General features: G+C 33.5%; 1 protein-coding gene across 9 annotated transcripts in view; it reads left to right on the top strand.

Moving 5' to 3' along the window:
• Positions 1–19,921, top strand: part of SNX13 (sorting nexin 13) — a 119,061-nt gene that overhangs the window by 42,161 nt on the left and 56,979 nt on the right. For all 9 annotated transcript variants that reach the window (XM_025993179.2, XM_025993180.2, XM_072764464.1 and 6 more), the window contains 4 exons: positions 2,319–2,431; positions 6,290–6,392; positions 6,880–6,969; positions 8,011–8,132. In XM_025993179.2, coding sequence (XP_025848964.2) covers positions 2,319–2,431; positions 6,290–6,392; positions 6,880–6,969; positions 8,011–8,132 — 428 coding nt within the window. The remainder of the gene's footprint in view (positions 1–2,318; positions 2,432–6,289; positions 6,393–6,879; positions 6,970–8,010; positions 8,133–19,921) is intronic.

The raw sequence follows: 19,921 nt of genomic DNA, 5'->3' as shown, positions 1-19,921 counted from the left end.
ATTACATTTATTATGCTCTTTTCCTTTATCTACAGAGGTAGCTGCTTGGTTTCATTTTTAAAACCTCTTAATATATCCAAACGTAAGTTGTTTAGTTTTGAAATACTGGCTAGCAAGCAATAGATCTAACTTTGTAAAGAAAGAATAATATTGTAAATATATAGTTGTCTTTAGTTCTAAACAATTCTGCTAGCTTGTTGGAAATGAAAGAATGCAGACATAATGGATCAGCATCTCCATTAGGTCAGATCTTATTCAAGTAAGTAGTTTGAATAAAATATCTGGGTCATAATCTGGTTTCTGCTTTCCTGAGAGATTATAAGAGAGGACTCAGCAGGGAAGTCAATGGATAACGTTTTGGGTGAATCTTGAGAAATAGCATCTGGTTTCCTTCCATAGTTGGGCATTTGGCGGTACTGTAGTGTGGATCCAGGTACTGGGTGTTCAGCCGAAGTGTTGTCAGAGGGACTGGACTGCTCTGTCCTTTATTCTAAATCCCCTTGGCTTACTTTTTTAGCTCTGGTGTAAAGTCAGAGATCACTTCTGTAGATGAAGTAGTATCCCCAGCTGATTCAGGGAGGAGATCTTGAGGGCAGAGCAGAAACTTCATTAGCAGGGCATTCTGCTCTCTGGTTAAAAAGTGGTCAGGGTAGGGATGCCTGGGTGGTTCAGCGATTGAGCACCTGCCCCTGGCTCAGGGCGTGATCCGCAGTCTCCAGATCGAGTCCTGCATCGGGCTCCCTGCCTGGAGCCTGCTTCTCCCTCTGCCTATGTCTCTGCCTTTCTCTCTCTGTGTCTTTCATGAATAAATAAATAAAATCTTAAAAAAAAAATGGCCAGGGTGAGGAAAAAGGAAAATAAAATTACAAATGAATAGGAATTGCACCAGCCTTATGTAAAAGAAGAAATTTTTAAAAACTTCCACAGAGTGACATAAAAGAGAATATGAATAAGTAGAGAAATATTACTCTGGGTAGGAGGATTCATTATTATAAATTCTCCTTAAATAAATCCTTTGTAAGATTTCTGTTTATAGGTTATCTTGTTGAGATCTTCTTATATAGTCACATAAATATAACTTACATAGCAAACATATGTAGTTACTTTATTTTTCTCCATGCACTTATCCTCATCTAATACAACTATAAATTTATTTATCATGTGTTTTTTTTTCCCCCTTCTGGATTGTAAACTTAACGTAAGTGTATAAATTTACTAGAGTATGCTTGTCTTTCTCTCCTTACTAGAATGCAGCCTTATGAGGATGTTGTATTCCTTGTGGTTTCCCTTAGCACCTTGAGCTTATGACACATAGAAAGCAGTCAATGACTGGTGAATGAGTGAATAAATAAAACTGTCCTTTCTCTTATAATCCATAGAACTTATTGTCTATTTCATAGCTGTTTGGTCATTAATTTTGTTCACTTTAGCATCTTATAATGCTTTCTATTATTTTCTTTTGGTTCAGTGTCTAATTGTTTCATTCCTGTAAGACATTCTTCTCTGTGCTCCTTGATGGCAGGAAGGGGACAAATACTTCCTTTGTATACCTCACAGTACAAGGCAAATGGATGTAGGAATTTGTTGAATTGAATACGTTCATTTATTCATAATTACTTAAATTGCTAAAATCCAGTTTGCCTTCAACAAAAGGAGTATTTTAAATATACAATACAGTATAATTCTAAACAAAATGTTTTTTTTTAAAATTTTGTTTTGTTTTTAAGGGCTGAAAATTTTTGGAGATGTTTTTGAGCTCATGGTATATTTTGGTAATTGAAATTGGAAGCTGCAGTTTTACAAATTTCTGTGTACCATTTGAGTAAAAGAAACAATTTCCAATGAGATGTGGATTTCTTACCTTGAAATTTCAATTTTTAAAAAAGTCTTATGCTGTAGTTATATTGGAACTTAGTTTTAAAATGGAATATTCTAAACAGGTACAACTTTATAGTCTACTTAACTTTTTGTATAAATGATTTTCTAAGTACTTTTTCTTTGGTATTTCTCATTTCAGCATATCATTCAACAACTTGTATAATAATTGCCTGATATGCATTTACATTGCCATTAGATTTAAAAAGAATCATTTCTGATGTACTTAAATCCCTTTCTCCATATAGATTTTGTATATTGTTTCTTGGAGATAAATCTCCAAGAATGTAGTTAACATTTTCAAAAGTAAATATATAACAATTCCTGAAACAGCCACTGTATGTGTTTAAAAGGAGAAATGTAAAACTATGTAAAAGTTTTGTTGATTCTTTTTTAATTCATTTATTTATTAAAAATAATATTTTTTCTTTGCTTTATTTCAGACCAGTTTATCCATATGGGGATGGGGAAGCCTTGGCATTGTCCTTTCTCTAATAACCTTTGGACCCTTTGTAATATTTTATTTGGCCTTTTATATCCTCTGCTTTGTGGGTGGGTAAGTATTCTCAATGATAATCTTATAGTTCAGATGTCATATTTTTGTTAGAAATTGAAACAAATGACCATGAGACCTCAATAAAAGAAAAACGAGCATGAGAAATGGTAGTATGATTTATTTGTGAATGCTATTTTTACAATTATTTTTTACCAAAGTTAAATAAAGTAAAATTGATACCCAATAAAATAAAAGTGATGGCGATTGTTAGGTGTACCAGAAATATGGGTAGTCATCTTCAAAAAATTTTCCATTTTTGATGAGACAGACTTTTTTTGTATGATTTGTAAAGTTTTAAAGATTTTTTTATTCCTTTTGGTGTTACTACGTTTTGAAGTTGAAGATTTTTTACCTATTATAAGATTAATAAAATAAGTTAAATTGACATGATTCATCACATTTCACATAGTATAGAAGATACTGTTTCATTAATTAGACTTCATACAATAATGTCACTTACTTCCTTAGTGAGTGCTCTCATTTTGTTACAGAAAATTCAAGTACCTAATTTTGCCATTTTCTCTTCATTTGTTTATTTGATTATGCTTTACTTTGAGTTGATAAACTTTTACAAGAGAAGTTTCAGTTGTGATTTAGTATAGTTTCCTATGCAGAGCATTTGGTATCAGATGTGAATTACACCTAAGAAAAGTATAGAAAAGAGAGGTAGATGCTTGTTACTTAGATGCTCAAACCAAGGTAGCTTAATTGAACTGAGTATTTTATTGTTACTATATATATTTTTATATATGCTTCTGTGTGTGTATGTATATGTATGTGTAAGATACATTTATGTAATTATTTGTGAAATGAATACCTTTGAGTTCTTTTTAAAACCTTTTTTGAGAACCCCCCCCCCCCCCCCCCCCCCCAGTATTTGAAGGAATCATTTGAACTTACAGGTTTAGAGAACTTTGCTGAATTGAATAGCATATATAAACTGTGGCCTGAAAGACTGCATAAGACTCTCAGGGAATGGCTTCTGAATATTCTTACCACCTCCTACCTCTTTCATGACAGAGTTTGAAAGTTACGTGTGGTCATTTTAGAGGAAGTGCACCCACTGTGGAACAAGTGAGAAATCAACTACGTTTATTTTAGATTTAATATTTTCATTATAATTTCTTAGAAATAGTACTGAACACTGAAACAATAAAGAAATAAGCCACAGGAATCAGATAAATGGAATTTTGAATATTATTATTGACTAAAAAGATGATTGAAGACTATAGATCTGCAGCCCCATGGGCTTCCTGAATTACACTCTTTTGTCACAAATTAAGATTGGAGCAGAATGGTTGCATAGCTGTATGGTTGCTCCTCTCTCTGAGGGGGTCATGACTGCTTTTACTGATTGCAAAGGAGATGTTTCTCTGAAAAGGAGAGGTTTCTTCTCTTTCATAAATTGAATAAACCCTTGGCAAAAGTGAAGGAGGATTTCAGACGATTTCCCAATATTTCAGAACGGGAGAAAATTGAGCTTTATTTGTCAGGAGAAACCCTAGGAACTCTTGGACGTTAGGGGGATGGAGAGTCATTTCTCAAACACTAAAGTGCTCCATATAAAGTTTTGGAAGAGGGGAAAGGTGATGAGTCCATGCATTTCAAAGTCATGATAACCTTTCTTGTTCCCTTTTTGAGTGTAGATTTATCAGGGAGTAATCAAAATTGTTTTTAGATACTTCTAAAGTTCAGTAAAAATTTTTAGATAAGATATTGGCAAGTATGCCAGGGGCACTAAAACTTCTTTAGATAATATTAAGAGTCACATGGTAGGGTCTGAAATTCTAAATTCATAGTATATATAAATGTTCTGATCTGATGTTCTGTTCCAGATTATTAATCTTGGTGAAATTCACTGCCATAGTAAGGAGACTTCAATTTAAATACTACAAAGCCTCCCAAAATTATCTCAGGGGATTAGTGAAGCATTTCTAGATTACTCAGTTATGGTCAATGAGTACCACAGTACCTGAGTCAAATCTTTCCTTTTTGGCCTCTAATTACAAAGAATGATTGTTTTTTTCTCTAATGTAGTTTAGTGTAGTTTAGTGACTTATGGATTTCAAGAGCAAATGTAAACTTTTAAATATTAAACTCAGGTAAGATTATTATATTTCATAGAATAACCATTTCTTGATTTTAGTGGTTGTTTTTTATTGTGTAGGTCTTTAAAGAAACCTTTTTTCATAAAATGCAAGTTTGAGATGAATTAATACATTTTCCTATGGAAACCACCTTTTTTTTTTTTTAAGTTCTGCAGTTAACCATCTACAGTGTTGATAATGTATATATTGTGCTGATAGTCAAAGCTAATTCCATGTTTTCTAATATAGAGATAATATGGAAGGAAAATCACTTAGAGATTTTTTTTTTTTGGTTATTTTGGGATACTATTCATACTGTATTATGAGTTATTTAATGGAATTCTGTTATTTTGGGTGTTGCAGTGATTTGTAGCACCTGTTTTTATTTAAACCTTAAAGCTGAAACTATTAGGTTCTTTGTAAGATTAGACCATTCCTTAGCTTACTTCCTACCATTATACGTTAGACAGATGTTACTGTTTTATCAGTCTGTCTCATGATAATAATTTTAGAAATACATGGTTAATATAAGCATTTAATTGTGTCTGTAAATGTGCTTATCATGAGATAAAACTTAAATATAGGACCAGCTTGATTATTAGTAAGAATATCAGATACAAGACAGGTGAACTTTATTGACAATTCCGAGGCCAGCTTTTTTAAAAAAACTAAAACAGGATTGATGACATGGGCTGATTTTGACTCTGTTTTCTCAACTTGTCTTTCCTTTTGTGGTGCTTGCACTAAAAAGCAGATCGCCACAAAAAGCAGAGGACTTTGAGAATCTTCCTTTTAGTAGTTGAAGCTGACCCATATTTTATTTTTCATAGTTCCCTTCTTGTCACAACAGCGTTTGAATCATTGTAAGATTACTGTGAGATTATTATAAAGTTAGAATTTTATGTTTTTCTATTATGGATTTCTTAGCTACTTCGTGGTGCTTAGATTTAACCAGTAAATTTTAAATACAGGAAATACTGGTAGCATTTAGTGAGTAGTTAAAATAAAGCAGTTCTAAACCAGTTTTTATCTTACCTCAAGTCTATAATTGTTTTAAAAATAGCCATATAAAAAATGTATTTATATGTATTTTTAAATTCCAGTCTGTTAACTGTTCTCTTTTTTTCTTCCATAGCTTTTATTTATTTATTCTGTTTTTATAGTGGCAAGTTATATTATTATCTCATGTTACTTACTTAATAGAACTATAGAAATGTGTGACTTTAGCTTTAGATTTAGATCCTATTTGTCTTTATCCTTGGTTAACTAGCCTACTTAGTGAGGGCTGATTTTCCTAAAGTTGAAACTTGTTGCCTGGGATTCTTTTTTTTTTTTTTTTTTAAGATTTTATTTATTTATTCATGAGAGATACAGATAGGGGCAGAGACACAGGCAGAGGGAGAAGCAGGCTCCATGCAGGGAGCCCGACGTGGGACTCGATCCCGGGATCCCGGGGTCACGCCCTGGGCTGAAGGTGGTGCTAAACCGCTGAGCCACCCGGGCTGCCCGCCTGGGATTCTTTATGAAATGTATTATATGAAAACTTTGAAAGGCTTTCTTGTATAAATTCACAAAATGCTTATGGTTGTTTTAAACTTTAGAACATAACAAAACTGCCAGTTACTTGCCTTGCTTGCCAAAGTCAAAAGCGGATTTTTTTGGTGAGTGATAAATCAACTATTAAATCTGAAAAATATATTTGATGAATAGGTGTGTTAAGTTATAATAAAATTTTCTTTTTGTATCTATAATTAAAGTTTTTCTTCCCCAGGGGTTTTGTGGTGACTCTCCTGTTTGGAAAAACAAACTCAGAGAAGTACCTAGAGCAGTGTGAACACTCATTTCTTCCTCCAACATCAACTGGGATTCCTAAGGTAAATAGAGTAAAGGAATTTAAAACCTCAGAGTTTTGTTCTGTGAAGTGATGATAGTATGGTCATCTATATATGGCTTGGTAGATTTTCCTATAACTTACTAGTGCTCACTATAAACTTATGAGAGACTTTCTGATCACGCTTAGAAAATGAGTTTTAAAAGGTTACTTTGAAAACTTTCGTAGCATTAGATCTTAAGAGGAATGCAAATTTTAGGAAAAGTAGAAATTTGAAGCCTTTCCTACTTCAAAATTTCTCACAATCTAAATAATATTTGCCGATTTTTAATATTTTTGAGGATAACAGATTTTTTTTCTGGATGTCTAGTTGGATTAATTTGAGATATAGTGTTTGGTTTGTACCAGCGCCTTGAGAAATAAGGTTATTGATGGACTTAAAGATGACAGAGGAGTAGCAAGTTAGAAGTAAACTATAGAGATTTTTAAATTAGGAAACAGTGCAATAAAATATTGTGATTTCCTTAAAGTGCTTAGAAGAAATGAAACGAGAAGCCAGGACTATAAAGATTGATAGAAGATTGACAGGTGCCAATATAATTGATGAACCTCTCCAGCAAGTGAGTTTTCGTATGTGGTATTTGAATTCCTTATATTGTGTTGTAAGGTGTATTTCTTTTGAAAATACCAGGAAATAATTTTTACTATTTATGTGGTATGCTGGAAATTCATTATAATGCTGTTCTTGGATTCTGTACTTAAAGATGCTGCCTTATTTATGAAATCATTTATAACGAAGAGGTAATATTAAAGCCTTTTGTTTGAATTTGCATTTAGTAAAAATGTTTTTGCTGACATATTTGCAATGTTTCTAATTATTTTAAAGTTAAATGCTCTTTAGCTGATGAACAAGCTTAGTGTTTTGGCGAATAAGACATTTTTTTAAAACAAATATGCCTGATTTGATTAAAAATATTAAAAATTAGAATTAAAGTAATTATTTTTCCTCGATATTTTTATTGATGTTTATTTGATTATGTGATTATTATAATGTGTTCTTTAAAATTCTAACACTTCTTTTATAGATAAACCCATATTTAGTTTATCTGATTTTCAAAAATAATATACATTCAGTTGTATCACTTACTGTTTATTGACTGATTTACTATTGTTGGCAGTATCAAAGGTATTAGAATTAAGTGAACTCCTGTGTCTTTTTTTGTAATTTGACTACAAGAAATCTGATGGTATGATCTTGGAAAAATGGTTTCTTTTTGAGAATTAAGGTCAATTGGCATTATTTTGAACCTCATTCCTTCAAGCTAATTAAAACTCTTCATTATAATATAGCACTGAAAAATTTATTTTTTTTACAAGCTCTGTCTTTAACCTGAATTGGGGTGGGAGTTGACCAAAGATAACTCTTTAATTTTTAAAAAATTTGGGAAGTGGATGAATTAGGACACCAAAATAATTTAAAAATTTTTTGAAATGGTTTTTTAGCATATTGATATTTTTGTAATAAAGGCAGTTTTTTAAATCATAATTTAGTATGTGGAGAGTAAATATAAATTGGTAAATAATCCTTTCAGGTTTTCATTTGCCGCCGATACTTTATAGATCCTAAAAAGTTGTATTTTTTCCCCAATATTTTGTTTTAGGTTATCCAGTTTTCCTTGAGGGACTATGTCCAGTATTGGTATTACACACTAAGTGATGATGAATCTTTTCTTCTTGAAATTAGGCAGACTCTTCAAAATGCACTCATTCAGTTTGCTACTAGGTAAGGTCACTGATGCAGAAAAATTTAAATACGTTGTTTATACCAGTAAGGAAAATGACTTTTAAATGGAAGAGGAAAATTAGTTATTTAAAGGTAAGTAGAACAGTGGATTATTGTGAGATAACTTAGATTAAAGAACTAGAGCTCTAAAAACCTGTACTTCTTTAAATTTAACCTTTACATTTACAAAATGTTTATCGTGGTTAAACTCTGTTCTCTCAGTCTGAATGTCAGTTTCTCCCTCAGGGTCCAATCATGTGACTTTCAGCCCACTTACTGAGAATACTTTTTTCACCTCTTACTCAGATACTGTTTTATTAGAATGCCATGAAAATAGTTTTAGTAAAACTATTTTACTTTTGACACATATCTTCTTATAGAAGTCCTCTCAGGGGGAGAGGAAACCAAAGGAGCATAAATCATTGGAGACTTTTCAGTTTATTTATTTTCAGGAGGAAGTGTATTTTGATGAATTTGCTCTAAGAAATTTTTGTGAAATATGCTAAAATTCCTACTTTACAAAACCCACTTATATACTACCTCCTCTATAAGAAAATATTTTGGTCCATAGCATTCATTATATTTAAACTACTTGATTTTCTTGGGTGGCTGTTTCATATACAGAAATGACTTATTTTTGAGAGAAAGGATTTTATATTTAGATGAATTTGAAATTTCTTCTTATTCTTTTTTTTTTTTTGATTAAAAGATTTCCCTGCTAGTCTACAGCCTCGAGACAGGAAGCTGTGTGCCCTGGTCATGAGTATGCTTTCAAATCTGAAGGTGTTGTTTTTCAGCCAACCACATTTTTTCCCACTTAGGTTCTTGAAATACAGTCTTGTACTTCTGAGAGTCTTGGACAATAGAGCTTTGCCCTGAGGCTTTTAATGTATTTTCATCTCTGTGCACATAGATATTTCTAGCTCATGCTACCTGTCAGGACTTTTCATCCGTAACTCATTTAATCCTAAACTTTAGAGTAGGAGGTTAGTTCCTCAACCTCAGGTCATTGGGGGAGACCTGCAGTAATGTTTATGATTTGAATAATAACCTAACTTGTAGAGATAGATTTGAGCTCCTTCTCCCTTAGTATTAACAGAGATGTTTGCAGAGTAGCCAGCCTTAATTACGAGTGTCACTTGTAATTTTCTGTGGAACACAGAAAATAAAGTGTAATCAAAGTTCAAAACTAGGATTTTATCTCCTTTATTTCATATATATAACATTATTGAGTATTAGGTATTCATTCTTTCAGATAACTCTTCCATTCAGTCATTGACTACTTTCTATAATAACATCATCCTAATGACTTTTTTTTCCTTTTGAAAGATGGGAATAAAAAAAAAAAAAAAGAAAGATGGGAATAGGCGTTCATTATTGATGTGTCTGGCTGCCTAAATATATATTGAAATACAACAAATCTTAGTCCTGGAAAGAACTTTGAACTAGTAATTAGGAGACTTCAGTTTGCATCCTGCTCTACTAGTTAGCTATGAAACCATGGGCATATATTTTAAACATTTTGAATCTTGATTTTTCTCACATGTCAATTGAGCATAATAATACTTGCCCTGTTCCTCACAGGGTTATTGTTGGCATCAAATTCATCTATCCATTCAGCTAATATTTTATGCCTCCTTTGTACCAACCAGGTGCTGCAGATACTACAGTGTGTAAAACAAGATCCCTGATGTATGAGAATAATTATGAAAATGTTTTGAAATTGTGAAGGAATTTAGAAATAAGTTTTTAATGCTCTCCAGCATTTATAATTTCACAACAGAAAAGGTCCAGAGGTATTAAATGGTTAGTCCAAGACTATCCAGTGAATTGGGACAGAGTCAGAATTAGAATCAGACTGTTCTTAATAGTCTAGTATTCTTTCCTCCATCCCTACCAGATATATTATGGTCTAGATTTTTCATCTTAATTTTCCTACCTTTTTTTTTTTTACCTTTCATTGCAATGCTCTCCCTGTTTTTGATCCCCCAAACCACCTTCTCTTTACACTTCATGTAATTGTTCTGTTCTCCACCCCCCTTTGTAACATTGTACACTATAAAGCTGAATATTTAAGTGATTGCAGGAAGAGAGTCAGGTTTCTTCCATCCTAGACTGTTCTGAATTTATATCTTTGCTTTCTCATGGGCCTTAAGTTTTTGGACAAATTAATCAAATTAATGAGCCTTAGTTTACTCATTCATAAAAGGCTCACAATAACAAAGTTACTTTTGAGGCTGTTTTCAGGCTAAAAATGACATGAAGTGAAGCCCCTCGCATTCAGTAAGGCTCAGCGATTGTGCTATCTCTATTAATGACTTTATTTTTGTTCTGTGTTGTTTTTTTCTATTGCGACTAAAAGGTACGTCTTACAGAGTCTCCATGACTGTTTTCTTTGCTAGTATCGAGAAAATTAGGTCTTTTTACAATTATTTGAGTACTACTTCAGTTCAGTGCTGACTGTTGTGTATGCTCGAACATACAAGTGAGCTGTTATTATTGCCTTTGTCCTTCAAGTCACGGTCTTGTATAGGGGCCCATGAAGTCCTAAAAGTATATATAGAATTGTTTTTTTCCCTATCAGGTGGTTACAGATTTCATTTTAAAAAGGGCCTATCAATCCAGAAAAGATTTAGAACCACTCAGCTCTAGTGTTCATATTTATTCATTATGCTGAGCAGAGTATCAGCATGAAATGAAATGTTAATTTTGAGTTATAACAGGAAGAAAAGATAGACTTAGAGTCTGAAGTCCTGAGTTTTGAGTTTTAGTGCTATTATTAGGCTGTATGGTTTTGAATGTGCAAGACACATAAATTCTTAGAGTCTGGTGACCCATATCTTCTTGTCAGGTTATTAGGGTTAAATGACATCATGAGTGAGAGAGTACTTTGTAATGATAACACTTTGTGTTAACATTTTTAGTACCTGTTACTCTATTTTTTTTCAAAGATTTTATTTATTTATTCATGAGAGACACAAGAGAGAGACAAGAGACATAGGCAGAGGGAGAAGCAGGCTCCCCTCAGGGAGCCCGGTGTGGGACTTGATCCCTGAGCTACCCAGGATCCCAGAACCTGTTACTCTAGTAGCAGTTTAGGGATGGAAACCTTCATAGAACACTCTTGATTTCTCTGTCATAGAACCTGGGTGTGAACTAGGCTGCAACGTTAGGCATTGAATCTGAGATCACCTTTGTATTTTTATTTCTCCTTCAAATACGATATTATGATACAGGACTGAGTCCTGGGAAGTATATATTATAATTCTATCTGTACCATTGAGTTATAGCATACTTAAAATTTCTTAATATATGTGTAAAATAATAATATTAATACTTGTAACAAACTTAACAATTGTGAGGGGCAAATGAGATGATGTCCAAGAAGCATTTCCTGAAGTATTTGTCGGCCAATGATTGGTATTTTGAGCAAGTTACTTGACTTTCTATGTCTCAATCTCTGCATCAGTAAAATGGGTTAAGTATCCCATGGGGTTGTTGTAATGTTTATATAAAGGAGTAGTGCTTATGGAACATCACAGGAAATGTTCGGTGAATGTTACCTTGGTTGTTACTATTTTGGTTATTTATTACCTTCCTAGGATATATACACAGATTCTTTGTCTTAATTTGTTTCGTTTCAAGGGGAAGGAGCAGGTGGAGACAATTAAAACACCTAAAATGGAGAGAAATAAAGTAGTCATTTGTGTGGTACTGAGAGCAGTTTTTATATAGAGGTAAAATGGACCAGAATAACTGAGGAAGACCTCATGTGGATTGAGGTTAAAGCTGATCTTCAAGAATGGATATGTGGGATAGAGAAAGGGATGAAGGATATAGTAGAAAAGAGCAAAGTTCTGAGAACGGGGATAAGATTAGTGTGGTAGAAGCCACAAGGAAATACAAGTGATCAAGGAACCTTGATCATAGGTGTGAAATGTGGCAACTGTGTTCCTACATCTCTGTTCTCCTTAGCCCCAAGGTTAGCAGGAAGGAGATATGATGAGTTTTCCTGTAGGAGGAGGAAGTATGGTTATGTAGGTTCCTAGTAGATGCACTGTGTTCTCCTAAAGGGTTTTCCCGTAGGAGGAGGAAGTATGGTTATGTAGGTTCCTAGTACATGCAGTGGTTGTAATACTAATGATAGCACTCTTTTTGCAACGATGGGGGATATGTTCTGAAAGTTTAACCATTTTTCTTACAACTTTTTGCTATAGAAGTAATAGATCATCTATTTCTAGACTTGTCCAAAAGGCAGGCACAATTCAAATAATGGACATTTGCAACAGTAAAGTTGTACACTCTTGTCACTTTACAAGTTTTCCTTGTAAATGGCAAAATGTTTTCATTTCTTTTGGAAATATAGGAATAGAATTTCTATGTCTTGTCACTCTTTAATTTTTGAAGAACTGCAAATTGATTTTCTTTCTTTTTTTTTTTAAAAAGATTTATTTATTTATGATAGAGAGAGAGAGAGAGAGAGAGAGAGAGAGAGGCAGAGACACAGGAGGAGGGAGAAGCAGGCTCCATGCCAGGAGCCTGACATGGGACTCGATCCCGGGACTCCAGGATCGCGCCCTGGGCCAAAGGCAGGTGCTAAACTGCTGAGCCACCCAGAGATCCTCTGCAAATTGATTTTCAAAGTAGCTGCATATTCTCACCAACACTATATTACGATGCTTCCATTTTCTCCACATCCTTACTTATACTTGCTTTTATCTTTTTTTCTTCAAGTTTTATTTATTTAAGTAATCTCTGTACCCCACATGGGGCTTGAACTCACGACCTTGAGATCAAGAGTCACATGTTCTTCTGACTTAGCCAGCCAGGTGCCCCATGATTTTTTGAATCTGTCTTTTGAGTTACTGCCATCCTAGTGGGTGTAAACTGGCATTTCCTTATGGTTTTAGTTTGCATTTCCCCGATAGGTAATGATATTGAACATTTTTTCATATGCTTGAGTCATTTATATAGCTTCTTTAGAGAATGTCTATTCAGATCTTTTCCCCATTTTTAAATTAGGTTATTTGTAATTTTATTATTAAATGGAGGGTACTATAGTCAGTTTTTGTAAATAGAATTTTATTGGACAGTCACACTGATTTGTTTGTATTTTTGTCCATGGCTGCTTTTGTACCACAATGGCAGAGTGGACTAATTGTGACCCAGATAGTGTGGTTGCTCTTTGGCTCATTAGAGAACAAGTCTTCTGATCCCTGAAATAGTTTTGTAGTCATTAAGTTTAGGAAGTATTGTTAAACAAATAGGAAATATATTAGAATAAAAATCATGCAAAATAGTGTATGATTTTAGCTATGTAATAAAAACCTGTAAATATGTATGCAAAGCAAAGAGACTAATGGGAAATATGCTAAAATATTAACTGATCTTTGGATTGTGGATTCATGGCTGATGATAACTGATGCTGAAAATCAAAAGAAGGAAGTTACACTTTACAAAATGAGAATGTATTACTTTTATAGCCAGAGACAGAAACATTTGGTAGTGAGCAATAAAGATACCGAGGATGGCGTTTTTTAAACTAAATTAATTCTCTTGTTGCTCTGTTTTTTTTTGTTTTTTTTTTGTTTTTTTGTTTTTTTTTTTTTGCTTATGAATGCATAAGAATCATCTTTTTCAACTGTAGATGATGTGTTTTGTATAGGCAGCCACTATCCCTTTATTTCTTTGGACGGTGATCTGGAAACTAATGCTTAATATAGCTTTTTTGTATGTGATGAAATAGTGAATAGTCAATAAATTCTTGTTGATTGAATTCCCATTTATGACTTTTGCATGTTACTTTTTTCCCCACAGAATTTTAATACATTTTAATGTTGGGTCTAGGAATGTTTCATTTGTCAGGTACATTTTACTAGCAGTTTTGTTTATTAAAATAGTTAAGCATTACTTGAATTTTTTAATTCTTAACACTATACCTAAGAGGATGCACACTTAGCCCTAGGTTGTTTATTTATTTTTTTTCCTTTCCTGTAGATTGATTAAGGCTTCCAGCTCTCTGTTCTTTACACTCAACCTCTAAACTAGGTGAGTGTGCTTTATGTGTGTTTCTCTCAGTTGTTCATTGTATTCTGAGATCCACGTCCTTTAGAACATCTGGATCTTTAACTTCTGAAGCATTGGAGCACAGGATGTAGAACTGGACTTCTTATGTAGTGTTATAGTTCACTAAATACCATTTCCTTTAATATGGTTATATAAAACTGCATACCTAAAATTTTTCTCCATTTTTCCAATTTGTTTATAACTTTAAGAGTCAGGAGATTTTGTGTTCTCGTTAATGTACAGTAAAGAAAACACTGGATTGAAAATTAAGAACCTTGATTTATTTTTTTAAGCAAAACCTTGATGTCATTAGCTATGTAATCTAGAATAAGTAAAGTCTGACTCTGCGGTGATAGGGACTTGTAATTATTTCAGATCCCTTGAAATTCTAAAATACTAGGACTCCCTGGTGACGTTGGTACTAACCTTGGTTTTTTTTATTTTTTATTTTTTTATTTTTCTAGTCCTAGCTTGTCCTCAAAACATGTGCTCACATATTCTGTCACACCTTACATTTTGAATACCATTTGGGGAGTTGTTTTTTATAGTGTCTGATGTTGCTAATTAGATTTAATTTACTTAGGAATTAAAGTACTTCTCTAGTCTATTGTTTTACTAGTAGGAGGTTTTAGAATAGGATGATAATAAAGCTTTTATACCTTGTATTATATTTCTATATGGTCAGAAATAAATATAACATTTGTTATATTTCTGTGCTTGACTTCAGACATAAGAGACATTTAGTAGACTAATCTTTTCTTGATGGTTAAATCATATATTAGTGAAAATTTAAAAATTTTTATTTGATTATCCAGATGATGCTATCCTTACAGAATGCAGAAAACAATAACTTTGTAGTTTTAGAAGTCTACTGTAAGTTTTCTGAAGTGTAAATATTTCCACCATGGTAGATTTTAAGCTGTTACCAGGAAGTCACTGAATGTGGAACTAGGAAAGAGAGGTGCGTATTTGGCTCTTCCACTTTTATTTTCTCCCCCAACTGGGAAGAGGTGCAGCCAGTGAAGGGAGCAGACAGGTTTTTAATCACCAGGGAGTGAGACTTATTTCCTTATGTGGTTGCTAATTTAGCTCTTATAAAAGAGGAATTTTCCATATGTATTTGAGGATTATGGTAGAGAGCAATAGAAAATTTCATGTAACTTCAGGAATGTTGTGGAAAAAAAATTTCATCTATTACTTACTTTACAATCTTATTTTTTTCCCTTACAACATTCCTGTGCCTAAAAATATGCTTGAATTCAATTTCAGGCTGAAACATAACACTGTAACTAAGTGTTCCCTCAAAGTCTCCTGAAGAATGGAAACAGGTTTATGTATTTTACAGAGTATATCCTTTCTAATAATGAATTGTTAGGGGGAAGGTTACTGCCTGATACAATGGCTAAAGGAAGAAGGGATTCTTTAGCAGACAAAAAACGAATAAAAAATTCTCAAAGATGCTTGCTTATTAAAATATATCCAGAAAAACTAGGAATTTTACTACAGTAGAGATTTTTAAAATTGCCTAATTTTTACATAGAAAATGAACTCCTAGGAAATTAATACATATTATTATAAATTTATGTGATTGGTTATTTCCTTTATTGATTAATATATCTTTAAAACATCTTTAAATGTGTACGTGTGCGTATATGTCTACATATCTACACTATGCAGTGTACAGTGCCATTCTTACTGTTTTCAAATATGGTCTTAGTCATTTCTGAGAAAAAATAGCGTGATGTCAGGAACATAACATTTATTATAGGATTGTTTCTATGAGAAGTCAGTTTTTACTGTTATCATTTTGATATAAAAGACCTTTTTTAGGAAAAGTATTCTGCCAAGAATGGGAAGATTACGTTTACTGCTAAACAGCTACCCATGTCTTTAGTCAGGTAAGTCTACTACATGGTGATCCTTGCATATACCGTGCTCACTCTTCTTTTGTTCATTCCTATATCCTTTTTTTCTCTTGTTTGATTTACATTCATTAAGACTTGTTTTAAGTGTGGCCTCTTAATCCTTTAAAATTACAACATATTGCTTAATTAACCTCTACTTTTGTGTGTGGTTATCGTCAACAAAATTTTAAGCTACTTTTGCCATGGTTTCGATTCACTACTGTAGTAGCAGTTCTCTTAATTACTTCAGTTAGCCAGTATTCTCCATTCCCTGTGGTAGACACACGCATACAGACTCATGCACCTGGCATTAAAGCTAGGTGAAGAAACTACTTTGTAGTACTTCTGTCCACTTCTGTTCCCATCTTTGAGCTTTAGGTTTCTGGGTCCTGCCCCCAGAAAATCTCATGCACTTGGTCCATGGTGTGAGTTGAACATGTGTGATTTAGAGGAGAAAGTTGACCAAGCATGGTAAAAAAAGTTGTATTTGTTTCTGAACCCATGTATACCAGTTATACTTTTTATTATAAACATCATTTAATTTATTCCTACATAGTTGGAAGAAGTACGTGAATGGCAAGGTAGTTTCTATAAAAACTAAGTCATTGGTTTTGAAATTTTACTCAAGCTAGTTGCTAAATAGATTGTAGTTGAGTCAGATGTGCAGAAACAATCAGGTGTGCAGATGAAATATTAGTGTAAAGTCCTGAAGGACTCTGCATTCAGATTTGTTCACAAATGTCTTTAGTTGTCATGCCATTGAAAAGAAACTGGCCACCATAACTGTTGCAGTGTTGTAATGTGACAAAAGCTGCATTAATATCACTTGGCAAAACCTTAGTCAAATAAAAGGTCTTAGTCTTATATTGAAAGATTTATATGATTTAAGTTAAAATGAGATATATTCATGATTCCCTCTTTTGGTCAGATATTTTGATTTACTAACCAGTTATCAGCTTTCCATGTAATATGTCCGTGTGTGTGTGTGTGTGTGTGTGTGTGTGTGTCTGTGTGTTGCACATGCTACAATGGGTATTCAGGTAATACAATCATGGATTCTTAAAGCTCTAAATGTCCTTAGAGAAAACAAACCCAGGGAAGTGATGTGACTTGCTGAATTTCACAACAAATGAAATGGTAAATCTTTTACTTGAATTAAAGACATAGTAGCCAATCCAGTGCTCTTTTAGAGAAATACTTAGTGATTTTGGTGTGTTTTTTGCATTACTGATGATGAGCTGTACACTGCTTAGCATAGATAGGACCAGTGAAGTAATTTATATAATCTCATTGTCCGCCTATATATTTGGGATATTTATTGCATATTTTTGGTATTAGCATTAAGTAGCTTGGGGATTTAGAAAGGTAAAAAGGGCTCCTTACTTTATATTCTTTTGCAGAACTTTAAGAAGTAAAGAGGAAACCATTATGTGCATCTCATGTTGCCTTTCTCTAGGCACCTACTTACAGTGTTTTGACCCTGAAAGAGGAATCAGTAAATCAATATCTATTGAGTGTCTCCAATGTTCAATACATTATTTAGCCATGTGAGATAGCACTGTGGATAAAGTGAACACGGAATAAAACAGACAAAGTCTCTGGCTTCCTAGGATTTTTTTCTCAGCAGTTGAATTTATCTCTAGCAGTTGGATTATTTAACTCTAGGTTTTAAGTGCTCTAAAAAGTGAAAAAAATTGGCACTGTGAGAGTGTATAACTGGAGATCCATACCTAGTCTGAAAGCATATGGCAGAGAGAGAGAGAGGGATAAGGGGCAATGAAGGCTGCCATGTGGAATAGACATTTTAGGTAAACTCTAAAGTAAGTGGGAATTGTTAAGTGAATGTGGGGGAGAGAAGGGAAGTGTGTGAAAAGTGGGCAATGGTGAGCAAACTTGGCAGAGGGATTAGCTTGTTCAGAGGCTCTGAGATAAGGGGCATATGTGAGAAATGGAAAGAAAGCCTGTGAGTCAGCAGAACAGAAAGGAAGGAAGAGGGTAGAACAGATGGTGATGAGGAAGTAAGCATGGTTGTCCTGGGTATGCAAGGTCTTAGAGAAAGTATTCATGCTTAGCCCTTAGATCGAAAGGGACTTCTTGAAGGGTTTTTGAATCTCTTATTTTGTACTATCATATTTGTATTTTTGAAACGATCACTCTGGCTGCTCTATGGAAAACAGAATGGAGGGGAGAGAAAGGTAGATGTGGGAGACCATCTAAAATAAAAGGCTAGAATCAAAAGATGATTGGATAAAGAAGATGTGGTATATGTATACAATGGAATATTACTCAGCCATTAGAAATGACAAATACCCACCATTTGCTTTGACGTGGATGGAACTGGAAGGTATTATGCTGAGTGAAATAAGAAAATCAGAGAAGGACAAACATTATATGGTCTCATTCATTTGGGGAATATAAAAATTAATGAAAGGGAATAAAGGGAAAGGAGAGAAAATGAGTGAAAATATCAGTGAGGGTGACAAAACACAAGAGACACCTAACTCAGAAACGAACAAGGGGTAATGGAAAGGGAGGTGGGTGGGGCATTGGGGTGACTGGGTGATGGGTACTGAGGGGGGCACTTGGCGGGATGAGCACTGGGTGTTATGCTCTATGTTGGCAAATTGAACTCCAGTAAAAAAATTAATAAAATAAAAGGCTAGAAATAGAATGCTGGCATTAGGGATGGAGATAAAGGCATGAAAATACATATTCAGAGAGATATACTTTATAGTTTGGTTTTTGCTCTTGTACTTTAATGAAACTTCATTACTTGTTTGCATTCCTAGTTAACTTTCATAATTCTTGCAATTCTGTAAAGATACGTAAGCTTCAGGGGTCTGCTATAAATATTAGATTTTCAAGGTAGGGTTAGAATATATTACTCTCTTGGTCATATAGGAAATAACGCTCTCCTGTATTTAAGTTGAGGAAAGGAAAGTTTACAGTAGTAATAAAATGAAGGTATAGGTAATAGGATTTATTTATTTATTTATTTTTTTTATTAGAGTAGAAATCATGCGGGGGAATAATACTTTAAACAAAGTGAAAAAGAGCCTTGACAATAAGGGTGCCTGGATGGCTTAGTCAGTTAACATCCAACTCTTGATTTGCTCTGTGCTTGGTGTGGAGGCTGGTTGGGATTCTCTTTCTCCCTCTCCCTTTGCCTCCCCCCACTCTTGTGCTAGGATATGTGCTCTTTCTCTCTCTAAAATAAATAAACCTTAAAAGAAAAAGAGTGTGGACGACTATAGGCATAATTCAAGAATAATTGATACTAAGAGCTCTAATAGAAAGCTACATGTGGATAAGTAGAAGAAAGTGTGGCTGTAAATTAAATGACTCTTTAATTGATTTTTATATTCATGGTTCACTTACTAGATATTTATCATAATCCTCTAATTTTAGGAAGTACTTCACTGTCATCAGAATATTTTCAAATTTTGTTAAGACAAACACTACTAGAAATTGTTAGTAGATGTTTTCCTAGTTTACAAAGGGAAGCGATGTACTACTATTTTTATCTTCCTAACCTAGAAAAGTTCCTTTAAAACTTAAATTAGCACATATTCAGTGGAAGTGAGTCAAGCAAAGGGAAAATAATGATCTTGGGTGGAGATACAGAATACTGTTGTTACTGGTTTTCTCCACCCTCAGCATACTTGTATATTGAAAGTAGAAATCCCTATTTTAAATTTAAAATGAATTTTATGTATTTGCATTGCTTGTTTATTTTCACTTTTTTTTTTAAGATTTTATTTATTCAGAGAGAGAGAGAGAGAGAGAGACACAGAGGGAGAAGCAGGCTCCATGCAGGGA

Source organism: Vulpes vulpes, chromosome 7 (genome assembly GCF_048418805.1).
Source record: "Vulpes vulpes isolate BD-2025 chromosome 7, VulVul3, whole genome shotgun sequence".
NCBI lineage: Eukaryota > Metazoa > Chordata > Mammalia > Carnivora > Canidae > Vulpes > Vulpes vulpes.
The sequence above is the reverse complement of the archived record's forward strand: the minus strand, read 5'-3'. Positions and strand labels throughout refer to the sequence as shown.